The following is a 17208-nucleotide window of genomic DNA, read 5'->3' as shown; positions in this document are numbered from 1 at the left end:
TCCACCACCTTAGCCCAAGGCAATGGCTGGAGTCCCTGGCAGTTTTCACTGAGTGGTAAGACAGGTTTAACAGCAGCAAAAATCAAACAACCCATTTCCTACCCCAAGCACCCCCCACCCCCCACCAGAACTTCCGAACACACACTATTCTCACCTAGGATTTATCCCCTCAACTATGTCCTGAGTAGATCTGTGCCATGTCTGGGTCAGGGGCTTGGGAATATGAGGACTTTTGCCTCTGTGACCCCCATATGATGCCCAGGCCCAGCTATACAGCATCAATTCAGCTCCTCTCATCACTACAGTAACACTCCACCACATTCAAAATGCCTTAGCCAAACTTGCCTTACTATCACTTGTCAGGTCAGTCAGTCAAGGTTTCTTACACTTCACAGATGAGACGAAGGCTCAGGAAGGCTTAAGTGGCTCACCCAATGGTTGACATTTCATTGTCACGACTGCTCAGTGCCAGGTCCAGTGCTGACCTAAGAAGTATTTGTTGGCATCATCTCATTTTAACTCAGCTGATGAGACTCTTATTTCCATTTAACATCGAGAAAAAAACTGTGCCTAGGGAGATGAACTTGCCTTAAGTTAAATCTTTTTTAAGTAGCAGAGGCAAAACTTAGACCCCGTGGATTACACACTGAAATGTGTTCCGAGTGACTTGTGTTCTTGTGTTTGATGTACCAGGGAAATTATGTCACATTAAGTACTTATGCCACCCTGGAATAGGTGGGTTTGTGTGTCATGGAACTGAGGTATGAAAGCAGATGGCGGCGTTGGGCCCAGCACATTGGGAGGTGTAATAAATTCTGCTAAATGAGGAGGAAACCTGCAAAATTATTTCAACTGGGTCTTTATCTGGAGTGAGAGGTAGCTAATCTTACCTGGACATCCAGAAATTATGGGAGACAACCAATAGGGAGAGGGAAGGGAAACAATTTAGAGGCTTACCTAGATCAGAGGTATTGTGAGCCAAAACCCACAGCCTTAAAGTCTAACACCAAAGCCATTAGGACAGACATGATGGCCAGATTATCCACTTAGTTCCACTGTATCATCAGTAGCTCTGTGGTTTAAGAGGAGCTGTAGATTATTCACAAGTTGAGTTCCCTTTCATCAGCTAATAACCTGCATGGGAAAAAGGACCATGCTTCTTGTCTTTGGGATTTCTTTAAACATATAAACCAAGTCAGAATATAATATTTCTTAATGTAAAAAACTTTATTGCTATTTCAGCTTAAAAGGTGATCAAAAATATTTATTCTTGCCTTAACTCATAGCTTCATATTTGTCATGGAATGTGATTTCACTTATCTTCCCCTAAAGCAAGAAAAAGCAGAAAAATCCTAAAGGTGCTCTTGGTTAAGAAACTAATTCTACATACAAGTTAGAGAAAATTACAGTTTCATGCTAAAATAAAGTACTTATAAAATAACAGGTATTCCATTTTAAAACAAAGCCATGAAAAAGATATTCCATTTTATTTTATTTATTATTATTGTTATCGTTATTTTTATTTTTTTTACAAACAATAGATTTGCTGCAACATGCTCTGGCTCATATTATTGAATTAAAAAATTTAACACATTTCAAAAATATCAAAAATACACTATAATGAGTCTTAGGACTACAATACGACAATGATTGCACAAAACCATAAGATATGAACTCACTGTCTGGATGACCTCCACTGGCAACAGTGAGAGAAAACCCTATAGCGTCTGGGAGAAGTGCATGAAATTTAGAATACAAGGAGCTTATGTGTGATTGAATGGTCACCAAATGAGGGAAACAGAGCAGGATTTACTGTAGCTGCTTTTCTCAGTCTAGGAAGTGCTTACCCAACTATGGGGCAAAAGTCACTAACTGGAGAGAAAGATTAACTTGCCTCCATGAACGAGGGAGTCTGAGAGGCCCCGCCCAGAGGGAAGTAAAAAAGTGACACAAGACAGTTCTAGAGTGATGCTGCAGACATCACTGAATGGCTTGGAGACTATTTAATAATTGGTATGTTTATCGACAACAGCCAAGTGCTCCCTTGTGGAGGTCTCTTCATTAGTGATTATTGAGTAGACAGAGGAGGGGAGCCTGTGGCTTCCAAGTACCTGCTTTTGCTGAGAGCTGACATGGAAAGAAGGGCATCATCTGATATTCAGCAGATCAGCCAAATCTAACTGGCTCCATCTCCTAGAAAATAGCACTCGCTACAAACAATTAAAATAGCACCCAATGATTACCAAGCTGCTCGTGTTGGCTCTTCTATACATCAAGAAAATGAATTCATCAACTTATTGCACATACACTCTACAGTAGTATAAGAAAGCCCTCACTTGAATGAGGAGTAATAATTCAATGACTCTATGGTATCACGGTAGCTCTATGACATACTAGCATTCAAATTTTCAAATACATTTCCAATCCATCTGGATAAGAATAAAAATACCATGGCTGCCAAGACTTGTATAGTTTTCTTTCTTCCATGGGACTCCTGGACTACTCCCATAAGCAGGAGTGATGTTCTTTCAGAAACTCTCTTAAACAGCTCCATTAAATGGGAGGTACACACAGGGACCTGAGTATCGTGCAGAGCCCGGGACCTCTGGGCTAGAGATCAACAGGCCTCTGCCCACCTGGGGAACGTGTCCTCTGGGTAAAGTCCTGGGAAGCAGATTACATTCACCTGGAGACAGATTACTGGCTTTTACCACCTGACAACCTAATCAGCTCACACAGTAAGTGTAAATGACTTCATAGGTCAAGAGGGTTCTGTGTATTTTTGGTGATGGGCTATGGCCTTTTCATCCTCTGTTTTAACAAATAGCAATTATAGAGGGACATGAATCAAAGGAACTTACAAAAGAAAAGAGCAATCGGTTTTGGTACAGCCTATATTAAAGATTTTCATACAACCTAACGTTTCCTGAACATAAACCTGGGACATAAACATAAAAGAACACTGGGAATTTGAAGGTTCTTCTGATTACAAAGTAAATACATTTACTTTCAGTTAAGTAGTTTCATGACTGGGCTTTGTAGTGGTTCCAATTAGTGTAGGGTGGGAAACAAAGAGACAAGAAACAGTTCACAGATAAAGGACAATTTTAAAAAGACTATACTATTAAAGTGGTATCGTCCCAAAATAATTTTCATCACTATCATCTTGGGTTTTCCCTTCATTTTTCCTTCATTTTCCCCCCATTTTCCCATAAAAAAATAAGGCGGCAACACACTATTGTTCCCATCTTTCTTACAGCACCTGAACTTTGTATGAACCATATTATGTTCCTCACTTCAAATCAAGACCTGAGTTCTAAAATTTTTCAGTAGCTAACAAGTAGTTTGACACAGAAAAAAGTGTTCCTGACAATTTGGGAACTCAAATTCATATCTTAGAGAGGGTGAACACCAGACACTCATTGGTATGGTATCTTCCAAGAGTGTGTACCCCACTGACACATACACATGGGTACAGACCTCTGAGAAGATGAGGATACCTAACTATCTGTGGAGAGGTCACTGGTTTTCTACTACTGCTTCAGCAAAACTTAAAATAAAACCCCCAACATATGTATGTATAGATCAACCCTATCTTTAACATTTCATTTCTCATGAAACAGATTAAAAATGATTCTACTCTATTTTCAATTGTCAAAGTATTCTAAAAATTCAAAGCACATTCCCCACTGGGTAAAATTAAGCAATGTCAAAACTTTGTAGGAAAAGGCAATGGAACAGAAATATGGAAGGAACTGCATTTTGCTAGGCTTACATGGAATGTGCAAAAAAAAAAAAAAAAAAAAATCAGTAAACCAGGTTTTCTGTAAGCTTAGGATTTTCTCAATCAAGTTTTTCAGAAATTGAGCCCAGTACTGTGAAGCCATGTGAGGTGGATAAGCATTTTCAGAAGACTCTGTTAACCATTAAAAGTTGAAACTTCAACTCACTCCTCATGTTTTAGAAAACCATCTCTAGGCTTGAGAATGAGAGAAGGAACTTGTCTAACTGGAAGCTCTATCCATCCATCTGTGCTCATTCAGCCTCAGTCTGTTCAGAGTCATCTGCTGTAACTCAAGGTTACTTGGATGTGAGCAGCAGCATCAGCCTTGGGCCCTGCGTACTAGAAGGCTGACTGCCATCTCCACCTCATGTTATGGAAAGAGGCCAATCCCCAAATGCCTCTCTTGTGATCTTCTGGGAGATTCCTATCAGGTGTCGAATTTGTCAGTTATTCTCTTTTTGTGATTTGGGGAAGTAGTCTTGTTCCTCACCCCTTCCCCATCTTCATCCCCCAAAGAAGATCCTACTCCCCTGTTTCTCACGAACTTTCACAGTCTGACATCCAACAGTCCATTTCCCAGGGCCCTTCCTCGTACCCTCACAGCTGGCCCCAACTCCCGATGATCATCCTGCCTATGGACAAAGGATCTGGGCTGCCTCTAAGAAGACTGGCTCGAGCGCAGATTTGAAAATAAAAAGTTCACAGTCAGTGGAAAGTGCTCTCATTACATCACAAACATAAATTATCTGTTTGATTGGTTCTACATTTCCAATAAACATCATTTCAATAGGCTGTATTCTCGTAGAGAAGAAGGAAAAGCCATGTGACTAGACACATCACATCCCATCAGGTTGAGATAGAAAGTGATTTCTCTGTCACAGAGATCTATCAGCAGCAATCAGTAAAAGGAACCAATCTTCAGTTATTCCTCCACAGAAATAGTCCCTTTCCTGCCCAGGCAGGCAAATTCTCAAAATTATCCTAGGAGAGAAAGGGTTAACGGCAGGTGGCAAGACTGATACAGAGTAATGCCCACCTGCTCCCCAGGAACCTGGGGATCCCTATGCAGGTTAAACATGAAACTTAACACTGATGGTGTTGACTAGCTTATCCAGAGCAAGACCCTGACAGCTCTCACCATTTCCACCTCCGAGATCCAGCCCCCTCTCATCTGTGGTTGAGATACAGAGGCAGAACGCCCCTGGCAGGGTCCCCTACCCTACACCATGCAGCCTCGCGCGATGCCATGGCCCCTGGGGGAAGACTACAGTGCCGTGTCAAACTCCTCCGGGAGCTCGGTCCGATCCTCTTCACTGGGCTCAGGCTCGTGCCTGCTTTCCTGGTGGTGTTTCATTTGTTCCTTCACTTCTTCTTCTAGGTCACGAGGTATAACAAACTGGTCCTCCGGCTCCAGCTGAGTGGGGGCAGCAAAATAGCCGGTTTTCTTCTTGGGTGCTTCGGTGGCCACCTCGATGAGGTTCAGGCTGTCTTCCAGGGGTACAATAGAGCCATTGGAGAGCTTCTTTCCATAGAGACAGGAAGTGGAGGGAGACTTCTGTAACTCGGTCCGGTCTTTGCTCACTGGCAGAAGGATGCCACTGTTCACACTGTTCTGTCTTCGGATCCCAAATAACGATCCTCTAGAACGGTCCTCAGGGCACGGGGCAGGAGAATTCTCTGGAAGGGTGGGCGAGTTCTCAAGATCCCTCCCCCGACAGCAGTGGATATCTACTTCTACTTCCACCTTGCTGCCGTTTGTTATGACCCCTTCTACCGGCTGGTCATCATCACTGTCCAGGCCATTGTCAGACTGGTTACTCGAGAAAGTCGCACAAGAGGGCTGGCGCTGGAACACCCCCGAAGTAGGTGCTGGGTGGAGGCTGCAGCGCCTCTCTGGCCTCGGAAGCAAGCCAGCATCCAGGCCAACAGTGTTATGTTCATCAGAAGCAGTGGACCCCACCTCGCTACTCACTTCTGAAGTGGACATCTCGCTACTGAACTCAGAGGCAATACCACTACTGGAGGAAGGAGTGGTCGGCTTGGGTGGGTCTTTGATGATGGTGGTTGAAGCAAATCCCATAGGACCTGGGAGCGTGAGCCCATTCATTTCACAAGTACAGCCTTCCTCACCAATGTTCAAATAAACCACCATAGCCCCCACATTATCCTGACAACCATAGCTCTGGGATAATGTGCACAGCTTCTTGGCAGCTGCTAATGGGTCTTGCACATGGCGTACTGCGTTGACCGCTTCTGTATATGACAAGTGTTCCCACAACGCTTTGTTTCCCAGAATCAGCAGCTCATCCTGAATGGTGAGTGGAGTGGAAGATATGTGGGGCTTGGGGAGGATCCAAGGGTAGAGGTATGTACAGCCCAGGAGCCGGGTACAGCAGGTCACCCCATTCACTTTGTTGTCCTAGAGATAAGCAGAATGCAAACTTTGAGAAACAAGCAACAGTGACACACAATTTTACATCTTTCCAGATCACAACACTTAGGGCTCTACAACAGAATAGAGTTGACATGGTATATGGTTTTCTCCTAGAGTCTGTGCAATTTTAAGTGGATTTACAAGAAATAAATGTATAGAATTCCAAAAGGACAGAATATCAAATGGGTATTATACCACAAATAGTTGAGAGGACTGAGTTAAAACCAATAAAAATTAAGTGGTTAAAAGGCACCTCCATCTCAAAAGATATTTGCTCTAACATTAAGTATAGGCCTCAGCATGTTCTTAAATAGAGAAACATCTGTTAGGAAAATAATAAGCAAAACTATCATTAATTCTCCATCACTCATATTCTGGCAGGGGCCAAAACTCAGATGGGTCACTAAAAATGACTTCTCGTTTAAAAGCAGAGTTGGGGGATTTTTCTGGTGGTTCGGTGGTTAAGACTCCACACTACCAATCCAGGGGGCCCAGATTCGATCCCTGGTCAGGCAACTGGATCCCATATGCTGCAACTAAGACCCACCACAGCCAAATAAATAAATAGCAAAGGCAGAGTTGGGACTGAAAGTTGGGACTGAAGATATTAACTGGGTAAGAGAATCTTTATAGCTAAAGCACTGAATAATCCCTGAAGTTATTTGGCCTAGAAAAGGAAAGTCTGAATCCATGGCATAATTTACCTACTTTCTAAGGGTCGTATCAAGAATGATATAATTCTAAACTCAGAGGAAAAGGAATAACCCTGGTTGCAAGCTAGGCATGTTCATCTGCCAGATGCTTCATACTGATTTAAGAGAAAACCAAACAAAACCACCTAAGCCCTCAATATATTAATTTCATAGCTGTAGTCATTCTTTGGGTGAAAATCCCGGCACCTTTATTTATCAGAACTTGTCACAAACTCTAAAAATTTGTAATTTTATTTTCCTCATCTGTGAAATAAAAATAAAAGCACTTCTTTCATGGGGGTTATTGTGAAGGTTAAACAAAACAAAAAGTATAATACTTAAGCAGGTAACAAACAATACGTGTCTATAATTATAAAAATGTTTCCTACTTGTCTAGGACTCCCTAAGAAAAATCTTAACAGCATTAATTAAATTCTGTAATAGACTAATCAAATAAAAAGTTATCTTTTATCTTTCACTTGTTCTGACTGAAAGACCCTCCTAAGATCATAGTTCCAGAATCTTCATAGCATCAACCACATTAGCAGGATAATTTTTTGGTTTTGTGCTTCCTTGGATGGAATCTTTTAGACAGTCCTCATTGTAAAATTCTGACAGGACAGCCCAGAAGTGGACCCATACAAATAAGAGTCCACTGATCTTTGACAAGGAGCTAAGGCAATTTACTGCTGGGACAACTGGACATTTACATGTCCAAAAAAAAAAAAAAATCTGGACATGGAGCAAGCTATACTTATTACAAAAAAAATTAATTCAAAATAAATCACAGATCTAAATGTAAAAGACAAAACTTCTAGAAGACAACACAGAAGAAAATCTAGGTAACTTTGGGTTTGGCAATGAGTTTTTAAATACAATACCAAAAGCATGACCCATGAGGGAGAAAATTGGTAAGTGGGACTTCATTAAACTAAAGACTTCTGCTCTGCAAAAGACACTACTAAAGGAATGAAAGACATGCCACAGACTGGGAAAATATTTGCAAAACATTTCTGATAAGGACTTGTATCCAAAATACACAAAGAACTCAACAGTCAAGAAATAAACAATTAAATATGGGCAGAAGATTTGAACAAAATTCTGCTTTGTAGTAAACAATGTTTACATGTAATTGCTAAAGTCTCTTTGAAAGCAAAAGTCCTATGTTAATGTCTGAAAAAGGAGAAGAGTTATGAAATACTAGAAATACTGATGCTTCTTTATTTAAAAAAAAAACAAACAAAACAATACCAGAATATATTCAGCCATAAACAGGAAAACTACTGTGAAACTTTGCACTTCAGAACAGGGATGTCAAACTATAAACTTTTTCTTCTTGTGTTTTGGAATAAAAAACCAGATGAAAATTAACCAAGGGGGACATTTACATTTATTTTACATGTTAGGTATAAGTCTAAAGACCACAATTTAGGATTTTTCATTTCTAATTACTTTGCTCTTTCTTTCTGCTAGTCATTAGCTGCTCATTAGATTGTCTTCTGTTACTATTATCTGGATTGAGTACAATTTACAAGGCTTGATAGGAATAAAATGGACTTTCGTTGTTCTATGTAGAATAGCATTCATTAGATTCGAGGAGTAGAAGTGACTGGTGGAGAGTAAGATTTACCTCTGTTATGATGGCTTTTTGGTCCTTCACCCTCTGAGCCTCCTCTGGATCCTGTTCCAGGCTGAAGACTTTAGAGAGTGGCACTGGCTTCCCACCTCGACACAGGACTGCTTGGCATGTGCCAACATTAGCCACAGTCAAGCTAAAGCTATTCATTGGATCGGCAGTGTCAGGACGGATGTAACAAAGGAGAGCTGAACAGCCTAGTTTCTGGCCAGCCATTCCTAATTTCCTGTTTAGAAAGAAAAGAAAATGAAAATGGCTAGTTTTAGAAGAAAGCAGCGGTCCTTCATATCCAAGACTTCCTCGTTTTTCTGTTGACCATGAACCCACCTCACCCTCATCCATCTTGATATGAGTGATGATGGTGAAGAGAGCTTTGCCTTCTACTCTTAGCTAAAAAATTTTACCAAAAGGGTGGAGGCAGAGAAGGCAATGAAGAGGTAACTTTCTCTGCTGCTTCTGATTGATCATAATCGGCAATGACCTAACTCAGTGGCTTCTAACTGAAGCAAATCAGAATCATCTGAAGTGCTTGTTAAGTTTCTGATTTAGTGGGCAAAGGGCTGGCCCAGTAATCTACATTCCACCAAGCTTCTGGTGATGCTGAGGCTTCTGGTCCTAGAACAACACTCTGAACCACTTACTTGGGTTGTAAGTTCCCCAAAAGAAGGCCCACAGTTTTCCTTCTATTTCTCCCATGCACATGTTGTCTACCCCTAACCCCCAGCACTTGGTACACAATGCTAAGCACAGAGCAGATGCTATCAGAAAGATCTGGTTTCAGATTCCAGCTCTCCCATTTATGGGCTATAGATCTTCAGCAAATTAATGCTCCAAGAAATTTTTCCGATTAAAATACTCACCTCCTCGGCTTATTTAGAAAATTAAAGATACAGTATGAAAAATGCTTGAAATTGTGCCCAGCTCTTGGGAAATGCTTCATAAATTGAGTTTCCTTTCCCAAATGCTTTATTTTGCCAAGTCCCTAGGCTCAATTCTATTACTGAAAAATAGACTTCTTTCCCAACATCTTTGTGTTATAATGACAGATGAAACCAGCTTGGGCTCCAGGCTGTTCCATCTGAACCTTGAGTATGCCAAGGGTCACTCTCTCAGTTGTACGTATGCTTTAAGCAGCCCACCTGCTGGGCAAGATGCTCTGTTAGCCAGTTTGGTTTATAGGGTGTTTGCCTTTAAGTGGCTTAGGCATCAGCGAGGAGATTAGTTGGTAAATCCTCAATAATAAGTATTTTAAAAACAAGAATCTGATGAGTGCTTAACCTCTGTAGATCACTGACCCTTAGGAGAATCTTATAGAGGCTTAACCACCTTCCTTCCCCGAAATGCACATAATACATACATAACCTATTACACATGCTGTCTGGGCTTTCCAGATTCTCAGCAGCCTTTGGTTTCAAGAGAGAAAACAGTCGGCTCCCACAGGCTCTTTAAAGAGCCACAGTCCCCATGTTCCATGCTGATGGACAGAACGGTCATGAGACAAAAATCAAGATCTCACCTTGCTCCTGTACTTATAATTGAGACCCAGACCAGCCCACCTGCTTACCTGTGAGATACCAAGAAGGTGTTAGCCATGAAAACTGTGTCATTTGTTGACTGCTGTACCTCTTCCAAAAGCACGTCTGCCATGGTACACTGGAGAAGGCGAGGGAGCTCCTCATTCCGGTCACCATCAAACATGCCATACACAGCTCCCACCCCCTCTGCAAAGTTATCCACAGCTAGAGCAGATACACATAACCTATCACAGAAACAGAAGAAAGACAGAGAAAGTCGTTGGCAAAGCATTCTTCTCCAGGGAGCCTTCTTTAAAAAAGGAAGAGAATTTCCTAGCAGTCCTGTGGTTAGGATGCACTTCCAACACAGGGAACACAGGTTTGATCCCTGGTCAGGGAACTAAGATCTTGTATGCCATGTGGTGCCCCCCAAAAATTAAAAAATTAAAAATTAAGTGCTGATTGAGAGTGGAGAAGAATAGTGGTAAATCCCCATCTACACATGTAAAAAGTGTTACACAGAAGATAAGTAAGCAACATCTTAAAGAGTTGATGTCATAAGAAATGGGGGAATTCAGCCACATTCAGGAGCAGTGTATATTACCTTAGCAATGTAATATTGCGAAGGTAATATAATTACCTTCTGTAATGTATTACAGACCTGGAGAAGGAAACGGCAACCCACTCCTGTACTCTTGCCTGGAAAATTCCATGGACAGAGGAGCCTTGTAGGCTACAGTCCATGGGGTTGCAAAGAGTTGGACATGACGGAGCGACTTCACTTCACTTCAATGTTACAGAAGGCTAGAAAGATGTTTTTTCTCAGTAGTGATAAAGGCCTACTATCAACACTCTTTAGTCAAAGACTTCCCCAAAGCGTACAACACTCTTGGAGCTCAACAAGTTGGGTTTATCATGTAACAACAAGAGAAAGCACACCATGGGACTCAGGAGTATATTAGCGGGTACTGGAAAAAAACTAGTACAGGATTTGGGTTTGGCTGGATCACTTTGGGGAAAGTCTAACAAAGTGGGGGGTCATACTAGATTGGGTGCTGTCAGAAAGCAGGGCTATTCTGGGACTTCCCTGTTGGTCCAGTGGTTAAGAATCTGCCTTCTAAGGCAGGGAGTACAGGTTTGATCCTCAGTCAGGGACCTGCCTCAAGGTGCAGCCAAAAATTTTAAAATATACATATTAATAAGAGAAAAAAATGTTTAAAAAAGTTAAAAAAAAAAAAAAGAAAGCAGAGCTATTCTATGGTTGATAATCAACAAATCTTAACTACAGGGAAAGAAAGTTAGCATGGGGACAAAGCTGTGATTGATAAAGAAAGGAGCAGTAACTCATCTTAGTCATGAGGTGGGGTTTGAGTATTCTGTGCACATTCATCTTGTTGTGTCTTACCAGATCACGGTCTCAGAGGAATCTTATCTGATGTTGACATTCTGTGATTTGTTTATGTCAAACCAGGAGAACAACATGGCCTAGCTTTCAGCATTAGATCTGTTCCCAGATGTCAAGAGAATTTTCTCAGTCTTCACGGCCATGATACTCACTTGTTTCTCTGTCCTGCCATCTCAGCCAGTCCGTGGCTCCAAAAGGTTGATGTAACTGTAGAATCAGTTGTTGGCAAAGGTTTCTGATCAATTTTCAGGGTGGTGATATGGCTGTGGGAAGTGGAGGAAGGGAGGTTTAAACCTTACATGTGTCTCTATTTTACAAAAGCTATCCCAACAATAATTTGTTTTTACAAAATAATCTGTTGACATACCAAGACTCATTTCCAGAGAGACCCAAGAAAGTAGTATGCTGACCCACAGACCAAGAAGGAAGAAAAAGAAAGAACAGGGGTAGGAGGAAGACATACGGGCCAATTTTGTAATAACTGATGCCATTCATTTCACTCAAAAACTAAGCACAACAAAAATTTCTAGTTTCAACCAACTGTCTACTTAGTTGAAGTATTTTGATACAGTGAAGTCTTGGTACAGTGAGTGATTCTGCACTGTCTTAAGACATAACACAATGTAATCTGTGCCACCTAAATTACCTATGCCTGCTATATGATCAGACCACTCAAGATAGCTGTTCTCTTGCTCTCTGTACCTCCCCTGCTTGACCAATTCCTGTCTCACTCACACCCTACTCACCCGACTGACCTTCCCCTCTTAATCAGAGAGCCTAATCATAAACTCATACATAAGGCCCCACCCCACCCCTGATCTCCCACAACTTCACCCAGCCCTAGCTAGTGACTGTTCTGATCTTTAGATGTGAACTATCTCTACTATGACAGTTTATCAAAGGCACGGTGAGGGGGCGTGCTCCTCTGCTGTTTCCCAGGTAACCGATGCCCTCTCCGTCTGTAGTAGATACTACCGTGTCCTGCACGCCATCTGCTGCACATGGTGGTGTTGCTCTAGGACCTTGGTTCAAACAAGTGTCTTACTGGATCACGGTCTCAGAGGAATCTTATCTGATGTTGACATTCTGTGATTTGTTTATGTCAAACCAGGAGAACAACATGGCCTAGCTTTCAGCATTAGATCTGTTCCCAGATGTCTAGAGAATTTTCTCAGTCTTCATGGCCATGATACTCATAAACATAAACGGTTTGACATAAACAAATCACAGAATGTCAACATAAGATTCCTCTGAGACCGTGATCCGGTAAGACACAACAAGATGAATGTGCACAGAACACTTACACCCCACCTCATGACTAAGATGGGTTTGAACCCCCTACCCTTTAAACCATGATGTCTCTGTTGCCACCTCTGGGCTTTTTCTTTGGTCATGAGGCTGGGCAAGTATAGGCTTTGCAAGCCTGTGGGATGTAGCCCCCTATAAAGGTACTGGGGTGCAGCTGAGCAGCAAACATGATGCTGAGCTTGATTGTTGGACAGAACACCCAACACAAACTGGATCAAAGAAGAGAACCGAGGGACTTTATGACCTAAGTCATCCTACAGCTTTAATAAACTGAGGTCTGCAGAGTCATTATGAAGAACCACACAAGGCTGGTGGGAGTAAGAGCACACGTGGATTCAACTACAGAAGTCTTCCTACCTAAATGTGTCCAGTGTCTTGTGTTCCAGAACAAGATTTGTATTTCCAGTCAGGTCCAGGTCTTGTAAAGTAGCAGGCAGAGCCTCTGGAATCAGGATTTCGGTCAAGTCATTGCAACTTAGGTCTACAAACTGAAAGGAAAAGGGAGAGATTAAGTTAATTCTTAACTCCCTAACGTTCAAACTCCCACTATATCCTCAAAGGGAATTTCATTTCTTCCCAAGAGTCGATTAAATATACTGTGATCCCAAACTGCCACTTTCTTAGGAGTCACACTCCAGCCATCACCACAGGACACAGCAAACAGAAGTACCTGGATCTGAGGCAACTGCAGTATTTCTGGAAAAATACTGATGTGGTTGGAGTGGGCCACCAGAGTGTGCAGCCTTTTGCAGTTCGCAATGGTCGTGGGGATGGTTTTAAGCTTGTTACCACTTAGGTTTAGTTCCTCCAACTGCTCCAATTTATTTAGTTTGCTGAAAAAGAAACACCAAAATACCATACTGCACCTAAACAAGCAGCTGCCAAGCAAGTTCTACAGCAGCCAGAGTACAGATGGGACCAGCCTGTGGCCTGATTAACTGGCCATAATGAACAGCCACCACGGTGAACGAATGTTCCCACTGAGCCTCAGCCTCATCTGCAGCCTCATTTGCCTCCCTCTCAGTGCACTTTGAGAGCTGGAGTGTCCCATGGTTCTACTGCAGCTGCTGGATCTTCAGGGCAGGAACATCTTCCCAGGGTTAACCAGTCGACTAATTACAGTACTGCTTTGCCACTAACTGGTAGCAAAATACTGGGTAAGTTAGTGTCAGTGGACATCAATATCCTCAGCTATAAAATAAAAAGTTGTACTAAATTATCACTAACATTTCTTTCAGTTTTAATTTCCATAGTTATTCATAACATAATCCAGCTTCCATAAACATTATCGAGCGCCGAGCATAAACACAACCCTGTGCCATGGGCTGTGATGCAGGCCATTCACACTGTCCCACTGGAGTAAGCCAAGCTTTCTATGCAGTAAGCAGAATAGCTTCAGAGGGCCTAACACCTTTATCTAGATTTTTTCAAACTGTAAAGATAATAAACTGCTGTAACAGAAAGTTTGTTATTGCTGTTTACTTGCTAAGTCAAGTCTGACTCTTTGTGACCACATGGACTGCAGTCTCCCAGTTTCCTCTGTCCATGGGATTTTGGACGCAAGATTCCCTAGAGTGGGTATTCCTTCTCCAGGGAATCTTCCTGATCCAGGGATCGAACCCACGTCTCCTGTATTGCAGGTGGATTCTTTACCACTGGTCTACTAGGGAAGCCAACAACAGAGAGTTCAGAAAATAAAAAAAATAAATCCAGAGTACCACCACCAATCTGAAAAAGTTATTTTCATTTTGCTGAATTTCCTGTCAAATTTTTCATAAGCAGATTTTGCATTAACTCTGCCCTTTTCATATATCACAGGTAATTTCCATTGCTAGAATACTGATAAATACTTTGTAATAATTGAATTCCATGAATTAAAATTGCTTTCTTATTACAACAATAATACTCACTGAAAAATATTGAAAAATAAAGATGAACATAAAAAAAAAACTTTTAACCCCATGACCAGATTTAATCTCCAATGACAATTTGGTGGTGAGTATTCTTGTCCTTTTAAATGCATGAAACCCTATTTTTTTTTTAATTAAAACATGATGCGTATTACATGTACTGTTTTATAACTTTTAAAAAAACTTAAATCATATGTATTTAAGGTGTTCCCATGTCCAAACCTCATGTTTTTCTCTTACACAGAGACACAGCATCTATATCTCAATCAGACTCTTACTGCGTACCCAGAACTGTGGATTCTGAACACAGTCCAAAGGAAACAGAAGCCTTGGACTGTGCCCATGCAATTATAACGCTGTTCAGGAGATGACAGCAGACTTACGATTCAGGTTAGAACGCATATTTCCCTTAATACTCTGCTCCTGAATTCCATTTAGTTTTATTATCTATATTCAGATTACTCTAATTCAACATTCAGAAAACTAAGATCATGGCATCTGGTCCCATCACTTCATGGGAAATAGATGGGGAAACAGTGGAAACAGTGTCAGACTTTATTTTTTGGGCTCCAAAATCACTGCAGATGGTGACTGCAGCCATGAAATTAAAAGACGCTTACTCCTTGGAAGGAAAGTTATGACCAACCTAGATAGCAGAGACATTACTTTGCCAACTAAGGTCTGTCTAGTCAAGGCTATGGTTTTTCCAGTGGTCATGTATGGATGTGAGATTTGGACTGTGAAGAAAGCTGAGCGCTGAAGAATTGATGCTTTTGAACTGTGGTACTGGAGAAGACTCTTGAGAGTCCCTTGGACTGCAAGGAGATCCAACCAGTCCATTCTAAAGGAGATCAGTCCTGGGTGTTCTTTGCAAGGAATGATGCTAAAGCTGAAACTCCAGTACTTTGGCCACCTCATGAGAAGAGTTGACTCACTGGAAAAAACTCTGATGCTGGGAGGGATTGGGGGCAGGAGGAGAAGGGGACGACAGAGGATGAGATGGCTGGATGGCATCACCGACTCAATGGACATGAGTTTGAGTGAACTCCGAGAGTTGGTGATGGACAGGGAGGCCTGGCGTGCTACAATTCATGGGGTCGCAAAGAGTCGGACACGACTGAGCAACTGAACTGAACTGAGCTAGTCCAACAGTAAGTGTCATCAAATTAGGAGGACTTCATAAGTTTCAAGAGTATTACATCTGGTATTTCCCAAGAGCTTCATAAACTCATATAACTTATCAGTGATGTGTCATTTTCACTTTATCTGAACGTATTTGAGGCCAAATGAACTAATCTGCTAGGATTTCAAGAGATCTATCACATCTTGAAATTAAGATTCTGCATTCACTTTAAAAGCTATTGTTCAAGTTCTTTCAAGGAAGCAATCAAGTTTATTGCACTTGTCTTCTATAAGCTCCAAATATTTTATAAACAATCACAAAAATTACAATCTCTGTGTTTTCTGTGTTTAGCACATTTCTAAGAAAATCTGTAAAACAAAACTAGGAAAAAAATAGTTTTCATTCAAATTGTATCAAATGATATAATTTTATGATATATATATAATTTCACTCAAATTATATCAAATGTCACTTTCTTATGTGTTTAGATTTTGAAAACACGATTTTTAGAAACTACCTTCATGGATTTTTCTGGCGTCAAATTTTCTAAAAAAATTTTTTAGTCAAAGGTATTTTGGAAGATACTTATTTCTCCACTGATGCTGTTTAAAACTTTGACAATACCAAATGTCTCTCTTATGTCTTATAAATGTAGCCTGGCTGAATACTATTCATCTCTGCAGTGCAGCTACCTGCACATATCTTTAACATCCTGCATTTATTACACTGCACTGCAACTGCCAATATTATAATACTCGTTTATTTCCCTAATTTAAATTCAAGTTCCTTGAGGACAGAGACTGCAACTTAATTATCATTGTCTCCCTAGTATGTACACAGGTCTTGACATACAGCAGACATTCAACCCATATACTAAGAATTAAACACATTTTAACCACAACCTCTGTGGTTAATGATACTTACAAAAGGGTACAAAGAGACCTTCTCATTCAAGTAAGGGATCAGTAAGTCGGTCAAGATAAAGTAAGAGCACCCAGTAAAAGATCTGTGACATAGTCTGACAAATGTGGAATCATGTTACATGTCTGAAACAATCAGAGTCTGGATCTGTTTACCTTGCAGGAAACGTCTGTAGCTGGTTGTTTGCAAGATGCAGGATGCGCAGGTGCGGATGCCCCACCAGGACGGGCACACACTGATCTGTCAGGAGGTTGTTGGTCAGGTAGAGCAGCTGTAACGCACTCAGACTCTCCTCCCCAGCACAGGCAGATGGCAGAGACTCCAGACTATTTGCAGATGCATTCAAGTATCTGAGACTGACAGACACATGCAAACCATCATTTCCTTTATGGCTATTTGCTGCCTTCTGATGTGGAAACCATCATGCCATCTTAGTGTGTAACAATGCCTTTCCATGCTCCCAAACTGATGACAAAATAAT

The 17208-nt window shown here is 41.3% G+C and overlaps 1 protein-coding gene across 2 annotated transcripts in view; it reads right to left on the bottom strand.

Moving 5' to 3' along the window:
- Nucleotides 1-1479: 1479 nt before the first annotated feature.
- Nucleotides 1480-17208, bottom strand: part of PHLPP2 (PH domain and leucine rich repeat protein phosphatase 2) — a 64944-nt gene continuing 49215 nt past the window's right edge. For both annotated transcript variants that reach the window (XM_086351602.1, XM_086351603.1), the window contains 7 exons: nucleotides 16883-17083; nucleotides 13444-13606; nucleotides 13131-13261; nucleotides 11618-11728; nucleotides 10111-10305; nucleotides 8541-8772; nucleotides 1480-6203 (listed from right to left, as the gene is read on the bottom strand). In XM_086351602.1, the coding sequence (XP_086207728.1) occupies nucleotides 5049-6203; nucleotides 8541-8772; nucleotides 10111-10305; nucleotides 11618-11728; nucleotides 13131-13261; nucleotides 13444-13606; nucleotides 16883-17083 (2188 nt within the window). In that variant the 3' untranslated portion in view covers nucleotides 1480-5048. The remainder of the gene's footprint in view (nucleotides 6204-8540; nucleotides 8773-10110; nucleotides 10306-11617; nucleotides 11729-13130; nucleotides 13262-13443; nucleotides 13607-16882; nucleotides 17084-17208) is intronic.

This window comes from Bos grunniens, chromosome 18 (genome assembly GCF_055505025.1).
Source record: "Bos grunniens cultivar Pamir isolate PY7600 chromosome 18, Bosgru_T2T1.0, whole genome shotgun sequence".
Lineage (NCBI taxonomy): Eukaryota > Metazoa > Chordata > Mammalia > Artiodactyla > Bovidae > Bos > Bos grunniens.
This window is presented reverse-complemented; position numbering and strand designations above follow the sequence as displayed.